This window comes from Microchirus variegatus, assembly GCF_963457635.1.
Source record: "Microchirus variegatus genome assembly, chromosome: 1".
Lineage (NCBI taxonomy): Eukaryota > Metazoa > Chordata > Actinopteri > Pleuronectiformes > Soleidae > Microchirus > Microchirus variegatus.
In genome coordinates, this window is record NC_139802.1 from 2,746,678 (window position 1) to 2,758,854 (window position 12,177).

The following is a 12,177-nucleotide window of genomic DNA, read 5'->3' on the forward strand; positions in this document are numbered from 1 at the left end:
CGTGACGTCACACCTCTTTTGGAAAAAAAAAAAAAAAGAGGGCGAGTGGGGCGCGGGAGTGGGCGGGGCCCCCACGCCCCCCCCCTGCGCGCGTTCAACTGATACACTCTCGGTTCTCGAGGTATTATTTATGAGACACACCTACCCTCGTGTCACCTCTCGAGGGGGAGGCAGCTGCGTGTTTTTAGTCTGACAGGTACAAACAGTCACTTAAATGTAAATACATTAAATGTTAAAAAAAATAAATTAAATGTAAAATACACGTGTCATTGCAAATAAGTCATTATGAAAACGTGTGCGACAATGACTGTGTCAAAGCACCAGCTTCTCGTGCTCAGTGAGTGGCTTTTTGCAGCTTCCTCGTAATCCACTGAAAACGTGAGTGTGCTGTTTTTTCAGGCGAGAGGAAAGACTCCAGCACGTTGCCTCCCGGCGCACAATGGCAGCTCCGGCTCACGTGTGCGAGGCACGGGGGGGGGGGAGTCCATTGCCTGGCCCGCTCGCGGCTCCCGCTCCGATTGGCCGCGCGCTAACTCGTCGCTCCGCCCACGACGAGCGCCCATTGGCCTAAAATAGGTCGAGCTAAACTGCGCCCGCTCGGATCCTCTCGGGTGCATGCCCCTGCCGCGTGAGATCAGTTCGAAACACAAAAGCGCGGACGGGGGGGGCCCGTCGTCCTCGGCGCTGGTGTACAGGTGCACGAGTGCAAGGAGCACATGCACCCGACGCTCGGCACCGCAGGAATCCACGGTCTTTGGGTCGCGTGCGAGAGCCGACACGAAAATAGCTGGAACAAATCCAGTGTCATCACACACAGCTCAGAGGTTGTTGTGAGTGACGGACATTTACATATGAATATTTGGAGCTAAATATATATATATGTGTGTACAGTACATCAACATAAGCTCCAGAGGCACCCTGGTTTGTTTCTAAGTTAGAGTTGCTGACCCCACACGAGGACGTGGTGGAGACAATCATTTTTTTATTATTATTATAGGAACAGATAGTATGTGACTGATAACTCACTAAAACGTGTCCTATACACAACAACATGGTACATATAATGAAAAATATATATCAAAGACAAATTAGTGTCATGAAATTGCTGAATTAGAACCACTAAAGGTTGACTTTGTGTTTTTATTGCAATAAATGTGTATTTGACACATAAAATATCTAATCTAATTTTCAATGACACAATTTTCTGTACATTTTTTATTTTTTTTAAATTAAATTAACTAATCCTGAATACTGAGCGGTGATCAAGTAATTTCTTGGACTTGGTGGCATTTATCTTGTAGAAGTCTCACATCACTGTCTACTCCCCGTGAGGACAAAATCCATGTGACTGCGACTCTCAGCCACAACAGAGAAGTACAGTATAATAAATGAGATGCTTACTGCCATCTAGTGGAGCTAAGCGTGTACTTTCACACATGTATGGTATGGTTGGTAGTACAGTGTGAATTTTGAGAGCTCAAAAAAACAATTTAGTACCTCAGAGGTGTATGACCAATTATATAGAGCAGGGGTCTCAAACTCAAATGACCTGGGGGCCAATATGCATCTATTGTGGTCAAGAGGGGGCCGGCCTAGAGAACAAAAAGTGGGGGGAAAAAAAACAACTGTTCACAATATTCACACATATGCTTAATAATACTATTTATGATGCAAAATTAATGTATTAATATCAAAAACAGACATTTATTTTAAATTACATAAATAATAGTGTGGACAACTGTAATTAAAAATCCTTCCAGGATCCGTTTCCGGGGGCCACTGCCATTCGTGGCTCGGGCCCTAACAAGCATATTTATATATGTAATTGAATGTTGTATATGATACATTAAATAATGGGATAATTGTGACCAAATGTCTGATTATTAGTGTTATAAATAACATTGCTAGGAAACAGAGAATATATTATATTCTAACTCCTCGGTGGCATCAGCTACAAACTGTGTTTAAAAGACGCTGAGGTCGTGGGGGGGCCGCATGCAATCGATTGGGGGGGCCGCCAGTTTGAGAACCCTGATATAGATATTCATGTAGCATTAATCAAGTGTGATATGGAAGTCGCATCAAATATTAACCTTAATATAACCGTAAAACCTAACAGTGACGCGTTAAGTGGTTTGCACCATATTCTGGATATTGCAGTCGAAAAAACACCGAATCAGAAATGAAAGGAAAACAAAATATTACACTTACGGTTTATTCATTGTTGAAATATAATCAACTACTGACTTTTCAGTAAATAATGTGATAGAAATCTACTAAAACTATTATTTTCCTTTAGAAGAAATAAAATGAGGCTTGACAGGGGTATGAACACTTTGTATGTGAATGAAGATGAGCTCGTTTTATCTTCAGAAGAAAAAAACAAGGTTTGACAGTAAGAGTATGATTGCAACTCAGCAAAAAAAAAAAAAGTAAAAACATAAATGGGGGTTAAGAGTAAGATTGGCATGAAAACAGATTGGGTTACACACGTAAATACATGGAATAGTACATTAGCTTCTAGTATTATAGGTCCTTGTCTTAAACACGCTGTGAAGTACTGTAGAAATAATCACTGCTAAAAAGAGCATACAAATACCATGAGATAAACATGTGTTACAGTCCACCTGTTCTCAATCTCGTATAAAAGCTAGGAATATCAAATAAATGCAGTAAAGTGAACATAATAAGCAAGGCTTTTGTAAGATTCTTCATTTTGGCAGGACATAGGATCCTTGAAATGCTAATTACCAGCAACTTTGACATTTTATCTATGCGTGATTAAATCACTAGGGAATATAGAGTTACTTTAAAATCAAGTTGTACACTACAAACTTCTGGGGATATACTGAATAAACCATCACATACTGTAGGAGTGATTTTTACAACCTCAGCAAAAAACTTGACCAGAGAACAAACATGCACTGACAAACTATCAACAAAATGTATTTGTCCCCATGTCCCTAAACCTAATAAATGCACTTTACATAAACAAAAAGAAAAAAAAAGAAAAGGAAAATCCTCAGAGCCTCTACGTGAAACAACAACAAGACATAGTACACAGCAGAGACGTTTATCATACAGCAAAAAAGTGTAGCAGGGATTCTAGTTAAGAGGGTAAAGAGATACATGAGCAGATAATTTCACCTAAACTTGTCTAGTAACTGCACAGTGTCAGCCAAGCATAGTGTCAATGCACTTAAGGGGTTAATGATCCTATGCAAACAGTCACGTCTTTGAAGACACCTTCCAATATAAAGTGGAAGAATTTGTGGTGATATTTTATAGGATGCTCTACAGTAGTTGATAACACACTCATTCTAATAAGTCAGCAGAACAATGTCAACAGAGACATGAAACAGATTCATCTAAAAGGCAACAAATGCCTTTTTCGTGTCCCTTTTTCTTTTTCTTTTTTTTTCTCAGATTCCCATTTTAGACCTGAAAAATTCCTCTTTTAATGCGAAGATGCTCAGTATCTGTACGGTTCCCGTAGGAGTGGCATTTCCTCCCGAGCTTCACAGGTCTGTCTCTCTCCTGGTCTCTTTGAAAGCTTCAGCCTGTTGGCGTCTCCTCGCTGCAATCCTTTGGCGCGGCGGCGGCAGGACACCTTGTGCCTGTGAAGCAGCGTGGCGTTCCAAAAGCGAGCGGAGCAGCGTCGGCAGGAGAAAGTCCCTCTGGCGCGATGGGAGGCCCGATGGATGAAGGCGGCCAAAGGCCTGTGAGACTGCTTCCCACACACGCAGCAACTTAGTCGCTCCTGAGCGGTGGAGGCTTTTTGAGGATGCTTAACTGCCATGTGGACGAGAAGTCCCGCTTTACAGGAAAACACAGAATTGGGGCATATTGGACAGCCAAAACGTTTCACGGGGACTTTGAGAGATGACAGGATCTGCACCTTCATTCCCCCAGGGTTGACAAGCTTATACCCACCACCACCTGTTCCTCCTCCACGCCTAATTGTCAAACGGAGAGAGCCTTGTTTTTTATTCATTTGCCCTCTTATTGTACAACTAACTTTTCTCTTCTTTTTACTTCCATCAAATCTGACTAAACCTTGGGGTTCACACTTATCTCCCCTCCAATCTGTCCTGTTGGACTTTTTTTTTTTCTTCTTGTGTCGTCTCATTTCATCTTGTGATAACTGGATGCTGCAGCCAAGTTGCTGGTGGGACTGGGTACCTGACAGATGATGAGGATGATGGTGGGAGTGATGATGATGGTGATGCAGATGATGATGTTCGGTGGAAGGTAGTTCCGTGAGGGGCTGGAATGGGGCTGTGGTGTGAAGTGTGCGGCTACGGGATCCAGCTGGGTATATGTGCTCTCCTTTCACCCCGGCTGGTGAGTGTGGGTGCTGCGGGGGCATGATTGTAGAGTTTGGAGGCAGAGGCTGTGAGAAAGACGGGGCATTAGAAGCTGATGTTTGAGCTGCTGCTGCAGCATCATAAAAAAGGGGAGAGTAACCGGCTGGATGGTGTGAGGGTGCCTGTTGATGGCCGTGAGTCACAACACTCAGACTCTCCTCTCCATGGCCTTCTGCGGAAGGAGCCATCTGCAGCAGGACATTGGTGGCAGCCTCGCTCTCTGATGCCGACTGATTAACATCACTCCCACCTCTGTTGTCTCCAGACCCACTGCTGCCTTCTTGTGGGTTAGACTGTTCAGTGCGTGCCAGGCCATGCTGTGACTGCTTATGTCGAGTGAGGCTATTGGAGTAGGCAAAGGCTTTCCCGCAAACCTCACAACTGAAGAGCTTTTCACCTCCACTTTCATGAACTGTCTGGTGATGAGCCGTCAGGTGAAAGTGATGGCGGAAAGATTTCCAACAAATCGCACAGGTGTAGAGTCGAGGTGGAGGCAAGGGTTGCGGTTGGGGTGGGGGTGGAGGCTGTGCCTGGGGATTGGTTTCTTGAGGCTTGACATCTTGAGGATAGGAGTAATAGGAGGAGGTGCTTGGTACTTGGTTCTGGCTCCGGTCTTGGGCCACGCTACATTGAGGGTTTGGGTTAAAGCTGTTAGGGTTTTCTGCAGCTGGTGTTGTAGGCACCTCTTCCAGCTCCCCTTTCTGGTGCAGCTTGCTGTGCCTCCTGAGGCTCTGGGAGTAACCAAACTCTTTCCCACAGATGCTGCATTTGTAATTTTTCGCACCAGAGTGGACCGTTTGATGTTTGCTGAGGTGAAAAGCCTCTCTGAAATACTTGCCGCAAATTGTGCAGTGATGGGGCTTTTCTCCAGTATGGATGCGATCGTGTCTGCGTAGCGTCTCGCGACGAGCAAATCCCTTACCACAGACACTGCACAGGTGAGTGCGTGGGAGCCCACTGGGCCCCATTCTGGGGGTGTATTGCCTACGTTTGGGGGGTTGTCCCCCGACTGCAGGATCTTTCTTGGGTCTGGGTTTACGGGGACGTTTTGGTTTGGATGTGGGATTCTGTGGGTTGGTACTCAGAGCCTCCTGACTCGCACCACCTCTGAAATTCTTATCCATACCAGATGTGGATGAAGGTGAGCTCAGAGGACCTAGACCAAGACCACCTAGCAGACCTCCTATGATGTCTCCCCTATCATCCCCTCTATTACCACTGTTACTAGCGGCTGTTATAGCAGAGATTGCGTTATTGACAGAGCTAGTGACATCATCCTCTGAGTCATCCAGTAGAGACGAAAGGGGCAGGTGGGGTTGTTGCTGCGGATGGTGGAGCTGGCTGTGGCTCTGTGAGTGTGGATGCAGTGTTGGGGCCAAGGGTGCCTTTCTCAGAGCTGGGCCCGCCATCCCACTTCCACAGGGAGAGGCACCAGAGTAGCATGGAGATGGATTACCTTGAGAACGATGATCATCATGGTAGCCTGTGTAACGATTCCGAGAGTAGTCAGTGGGGTATTTAGCATCTGTTCTTTCCCTGTCATTTGAATTACCCCCCCTCCCAGACTGAAACAAACCTTCACATCCTAAACCTGGTTTTGGTTCTCCTTCCCCCACAATGATTACACCATCTTCTTCCTCAGTTTTACCATAAATAACCCCTCTATTGCTCTGACAAGTCCCCCCTCCTCCATTACCTCCTCCACCCCCTCCCCCGACTCTGTCCTCATCAGTTCCTGTCTTGCCGCCCCTGGGTTTAGGTCCCCTACCTGGCTTGCCGCAGGTGCCTGAGGCAGCATGGTTGAGAAGAGATGTGCTCTCACGGAAGGCACGACCACAGGCAGGACATCGGAAGGGCTTTTCCTCATGTATCTTCTCATGGCGTGTCAGTGACTCTCTACGATTAAAAGCCCGAGAGCAGGTGGAGCAGCCATATGGGCGGGCAGAAGAGTGTATCACACCATGTTGCAGGAGGTGCCCTTTTTTCTTAAAGCCTTTGCCACAATCGGGGCAATTAAATAGTTTGTCTGGGCTAGGACAAGAATTAGATGGGGGTTGGATAGTTTCTTGGGTCGAATGGGGAAGGCTTGGGTCTGATTGCAATTTAATGTGAATAGGGTTTGGGCCAGTAGTGGCAGTATTGCTAGTGCCTGCTGTGGTTGGCTCATGCATGCGCAAATGCCTGCGAAGGCTTGAAAGGTGAGGGAAGCTTTTGCCACAATCCCCACAGCTATAAACGGTGTCACCGGGGTTGGGCTGCAATGGGTTTGGGTTATCAGATTTAGAAAGGTGAGAATCGTTAGTAACTAGTACTGAGGCAGCAGTGGAAGAGGGAGCAGAAGAGGAAGAGGAAGAAACTACTGATGAGGATGATGATGATGAAGCAAGAAGTGACGATGGGTCTCCACCCATATTAGACATTCCTACCCCACTCCCAATTAACGCTGGTGGTTGACCATGACTAAGACCTCCACTATTACTACTGCTGGGATTACCACTGTGGCTGCTATGGCCATGGCTGCTGCTGCCATTACTACTGCCATCAGATTTTCTCTGTGGCAAATAACCAGCCATAGCCTTCTTCCTCCTACTGCTGTTAGTTCCACCTCCACCGCCTTCCCCTTTACCATCATCTTTAGATAATGATAAATGGAGAGGCAAAGGGAGTGGCAAACCCGCTTCCTGTTGCATCAGCGACGCTATCTGATTTGATGACAGTACAGGGATGCCCTGGAAATCGAAGCCACTAAGCGAGGAGGGTTGCGAGGATGGGTGAAGCGGGTGATGAGGATGAGAATGAGGGTGAGAAAGTGCATGAGGAGGGAGCTGTTGCTGCTGGGAAAGCTGCTGGGGATTGTGCTGCGGCAGAGAGGTGGAGTGGGCGTGTGGGTGAGAAGAATGCAAAGCGGGAGGCGGCGCAAGGCTAGAACTAGGGTCCCCACCTGTCTGACTTAACCCAATTCCTAAGTGGTTATGAGTTCCCTGTTGAACAAGAAATTGCTCTAAACTAGCATTAGTAGGCACCCCAGAAAGGAAATACTGATTAGCAGCTAACATGCAACTAAACTGTTGGTGAAGGCTGCGTGCATCAGACTGGGCCCCAACCAACTGGTGTCCCAATGAGCTGACTGCACTGCTGCTGGAGGTGGCCACAGAGGTTGAAGGGGAAGGAGAAGAAGAGGAGGGACCAGGTGATGGTTGGGGGACAGAAAGGCCAGGATGTAGAGGAGGAGGGGGTGGGGGTGCTGATGTTACTAATCCTCCTAATCCCCCAGCACTCCCACTACTGCTACTTCCCCCAGCAAAGTGCTCAAAACGGCCTACACCCGAGTGTAACTGTTCCTGTGCTAGTGCTGCCTCAGACGGATGGAAAGAGCGCAGGAATTGTGGGTAGCCTGAGGAATGGCTTGAGCTGCTGCTGCTCATCTTGCTTGACTTTGAGCGAGAGCTTTGAGATGAAGAGGGCTGTTGTTGTAAAGGTGGGGGAGGAGGGGCACTCATCTTGGCAAAAATGGAGGCAGAATCAGAAAAGGCGTTACCTCTAGACCCCTGCAGGGGTCCCAAGCCAAGTCCAGACAGTAGAGCTCCAGAAGATTCAGCCTGCTGCTGCTGCTGCTGCTGGAGTTGATGCTGGTGAAGTTGCACTTGCTGTTGATGCTGAAGTTGTCGATCTAAACCAAGGCCTTTGAACTGGTGGGCCTGATGCCCACTTAACATTTCTATAATGTCCAAATTGTATTTTCCAAATTGGAACATTTCCCACTCACTGGCACATGTGGGTGCAGGGGCCAAACCTCCAAGCACTAGGCCCAAAAATGATCCCACCAAAGACTGGTGAAAGACAAAACTTGACTTAAGGTTGAGGTTAGGCTATTCTTTTTCACAACTACTTGAATGTCAGCTTAAATCTAAAGTTCCTTCTCCAGATTGTTTACTTCTGGTGCGGATACTCCCTCTTGACCATCCACTGCCCACACTTTACTTCCAAAACAAGTGGGGTCGCCAGGAAGATGAGTTTATGACTAAGGGATAAGAGTGTCTTTTTGACAAGTAGATAGTAGAGTTCCACCTAATTTCAAAATTACTTTTTAACAGCTTTACTGAGAAGCAGTTCTAATAGCTTCGTCTTGTTGCCTTTCAGTTACAGCGTTGACATTTCCCTTCATCTAAGCAAGTGTCCTCATCCGTGTGCAGCCAAGTTGTTCCTAAAGCTGGAAAAACAAAAATTCAAAAACAGACATGAAAGTCATAGATGGCAACATGGCTGTAATTTATTTATATTATCCTTGTTGTTCCTTCATAACCATGGACAGTAAGCATTTCACCAGGTTCCCCATGCATTAAGGAGACATACAAGCATATTGCTCCTTGAGACTATGAATCTTCATCTCCATTAGGTGGCATGATACATAAATGAATGCAGAGATAGTATGATGTAAGGTACCAAAATATATCATCTTAAATTTAGCAAAATACTTGAATAATGAAATTTCATCTTTGCATATTTGATTAAACACCATAAATTGAAACACATCCGATTTGCTTCTGGTATAAATATTCTTTTTTTTTTCTTCTTTTATATTTCATTATTTTAAACAAATTACCTCCTCACTTAAGTGACAGAGGTGAACAATGTCAGATAAAGGATTGCAAATTAAAGTATCTTGTTAAACTGCATGTCTACTTTAACAGCCACTTCAACAGTTTAACATACCAATTTAAGATTTTATATTTAATGGTAACTTACCATGATACCAGCCTGTGTGCCAGTTCTTTTAAATCATTAACTTTACACTTTCTGTGGAGGCAATGGTTATTTTCAACATTCTCTCACATTATAACATGTTTCTGCGCACAAAAGCAAGTGAAAGGAGGTAGATTTTGCTTATTTAACAAAGCTATTTAGGCGATAAGGATCCAGTTGTATCATTACAACATTAAACACAATATTAAAGCTTTTTGTGGCTTTTAATTGTTTAGTGTTCGTCATCAGGGTGTGCACATTTTTGATTAAAAAAAAAAAAAAAAAAAAAGATGTTTGTCACTTGTCGTCATGTGGGTTGCCTAGAAATAATTACTCAAATTCATATGATTCAGTCATTTTTCTGCATACCTTAAATCAGGACAATTTCAGTCCCTTATCCAGGTTTACCTTTTCAGCATGAAAATATTCATTAGTCATAAGTGTTAAACTGGACCTCAGGGAGCAGCAAATGGAGGTCAACCTGTCCTGCAAAACAATGTTAATTATTTTTCATTTGATGTTTGGGTTAACAATTTTCTAACCCAACAGGATACAAGAATAGAGTTTTATTTTCAGTGAAACAACCAGTCCTTGTAATGTTAAAATGTAGGATTTCCTGTTTTTTTTAAGGTGAGTCGCGTGCTGTGTAACACCTTACCAGTTCAAGAGGAGGACTCAACAGCAGATAAAATTTAATCTATTCATATTTAATTTACATAATAGTAAAAGTTCATCCTGCATGTCGATTCATTTCATATACTTCTCAGACACTACACTTATCAGTGTAGTTGTACTGGCTAAGTGCAATAGCTGAAATATGAATTATTCTAAACCAACTACCAACATGAATAATTTAAATATATTCAATTCCAGGGCTGCAAGTAACACTTACTTTCATGATCAATTCATCTGTCAATTATTGAATTGATTAATCCGCTAGTTGTTCCATATTCAAAGTGCAGAAAACGATGTGTTTTGTCCACAAACCAAAGAGAGATGAATAAATAAATAAAAATCACATTCAAGAAGCTGAAAATAGAGAAATCTTGATTTGTTTAGGAAAAACAAACTTAAAACATACAAGCAATTATCAAAGCAGTGGGAAATTAATTAAGCGCTTAATTTAATATTCATTGCAGCCCAAAGGAGTTTAACGTGATAAAAATAACTTGTTTTTATTGTAACCAAAAACTAAGGGCATATTAAACCTAACTGTTGCATTATGTAAGACGGTAATGTGTTGTTTGTGATCCTGTTCCCCGTTATGCGGCTGATGTAAATCTCAAAAGTACACCGGCCACACAAGCATCACTCACTTTAGATTCTTGCTCACCTCCGTTAAATCTTACCGTTTCCTCGGATCGATGCGACGATCGGAGACGGAGAGTTAGCTTCCCCGGCAGACGAGGGAGTTAATCTGCAGAATATGCCGCCGCTTTCCGTGTCAATGTCCACCAGCAATCCTGCGAAAGAAAGACCGAAACGCTCCAATTTACCACCAGTATCACACACACACACTCATAGCACAATGTAAACATTAGCAGTTCGTTTCGGGCACAAGTAATAACGGATGCACTTTGAGGCGGCATCCTGGAACAGTATTGGCTAACATTTGAGGCAAAAAAAAGACAACATTGGACGCGCTTGGATGCAAAACTTCACTTTTAGTGTCTTATTTGCACTGAACCGTCGTGTTTAGCAAAGTGGAGCCACACGTACCCAAGAAAGCACACACCCGCGGCGGCGGCGGCTGCTGCTGCTGCTGCTGATGCTAACGTTAGCCATTAATCTACACCACAATATCCAAGCGTGCCGACCGCAGATAACATTACGACGCTAGCGTTAGCATGTACAAGCGCGTTAACTATATTCTGTTAAGTGTTTACCTACGGTTCCAGTCGCGGAGCACAGTTGTAGATGGATGAGGCCTGTCACGCCTTCTTCTTCTTCTTCTTCTCCTTCTCGCCGCCTAGCTAGCTTATGTGAGCGCGTCCATTTCTGCGTGCTGTTTTCCAGTCGTTAGCCAGAGCCATTTCACTGATGCTGCGCCGAGAGAACGCTTTTTTTTTTCTTTTTTTTTACACCGAGCGGCCACAAATCAACGCCGACGGACACCGAAGCCGCCTCCACGCCATTCCACCGCGACGGTCTGCGCTTGCACGGAGGTTTTTGCTAAATATTTCGACGGCCGAGGGAGGATTTGGATGGTCGGTGGTAATATTTTTGGGCTAAAGTGAGTGACGTGTGCTCCCTTAACATTGGTCCTTTCCGGCCCTTGTAATATTTCCGGGTAGCACCAGTGGGGCTCACGACACATTCACCGTGTGGCTGCACTCTGACTCTGGCTTAAAAAGTCTACATTATTCACTCAAAACAAAAGACGCTAAAGAAGTTAATTTAATCAGCCCAGTGTCTGCTTACATATAAAATGGCGAAGGACCTCCGCCCCCCCCCCTACTGTGACTCTCCATGGGCCTGTTAAATACATGAAATAAATCACATTCAACAAGATGTTGCAATCTTTTATTTACTCTCTTAAAAACACATTTTCTATTTCCTATGTCCTTGTGGTGATGCAAAATCTTATTATAAGCACAGATTAAACCCGAAGTCAGGATCACCCCCACCTTCACAGGTGAAGTTTTGTTGATATCTGCCATTATTGAAATTAAATATTTAAAATATTCACCAAAAATCAACAAAAATAAATGTTCCGATTGCTGTGGTAGTTGCCAATGGTGGACAGCTACTTACTAAAGATAAAGTTTTGTTGATATCTGCCATTATGTTGAAACGGTATGAAATTAAATATTTAAAAATATTCACCAAAAATCAACAAAACTTCACCTGTAAGTAGACACCTAAAATTGGCAACTACTACATTAATCAGAATGAGAAAATATTTTTTTGTTGATTTTTGGTGAATTTTATAAATATTTAATTTCATACCGTTTCACAATAATGGCAAATATCAACAAAACGTCACCTGTAGTAAGTAGCCGTCCACCATTGGCAACTACTACAGCAATCAGAATGGGAAAATGTCTATTTGTTGATTGAGAAAATA

The 12,177-nt window shown here is 44.0% G+C and overlaps 1 protein-coding gene across 4 annotated transcripts; it reads right to left on the minus strand.

Moving 5' to 3' along the window:
- Positions 1-2,207: 2,207 nt before the first annotated feature.
- Positions 2,208-11,342, minus strand: LOC310928859 (uncharacterized protein). Of its 4 annotated transcripts, none has more exons than XM_083891516.1 (4): positions 11,001-11,342; positions 10,460-10,573; positions 6,136-8,577; positions 2,208-5,850 (listed from the first exon to the last, which is right to left on the minus strand). In XM_083891516.1, the coding sequence occupies exons 3-4, from the start codon at positions 8,120-8,122 to the stop codon at positions 3,473-3,475; spliced, it is 4,365 nt and encodes a 1,454-aa protein (XP_083747642.1). In that variant the 5' UTR covers positions 8,123-8,577; positions 10,460-10,573; positions 11,001-11,342; the 3' UTR covers positions 2,208-3,472. The 4 variants fall into 4 exon arrangements, with proteins under 4 accessions (XP_083747642.1, XP_083747644.1, XP_083747641.1 ...); XM_083891518.1 differs by having other exon boundaries at positions 7,906-8,577; positions 10,997-11,342; XM_083891515.1 differs by having other exon boundaries at positions 10,997-11,342.
- Positions 11,343-12,177: the final 835 nt, after the last annotated feature.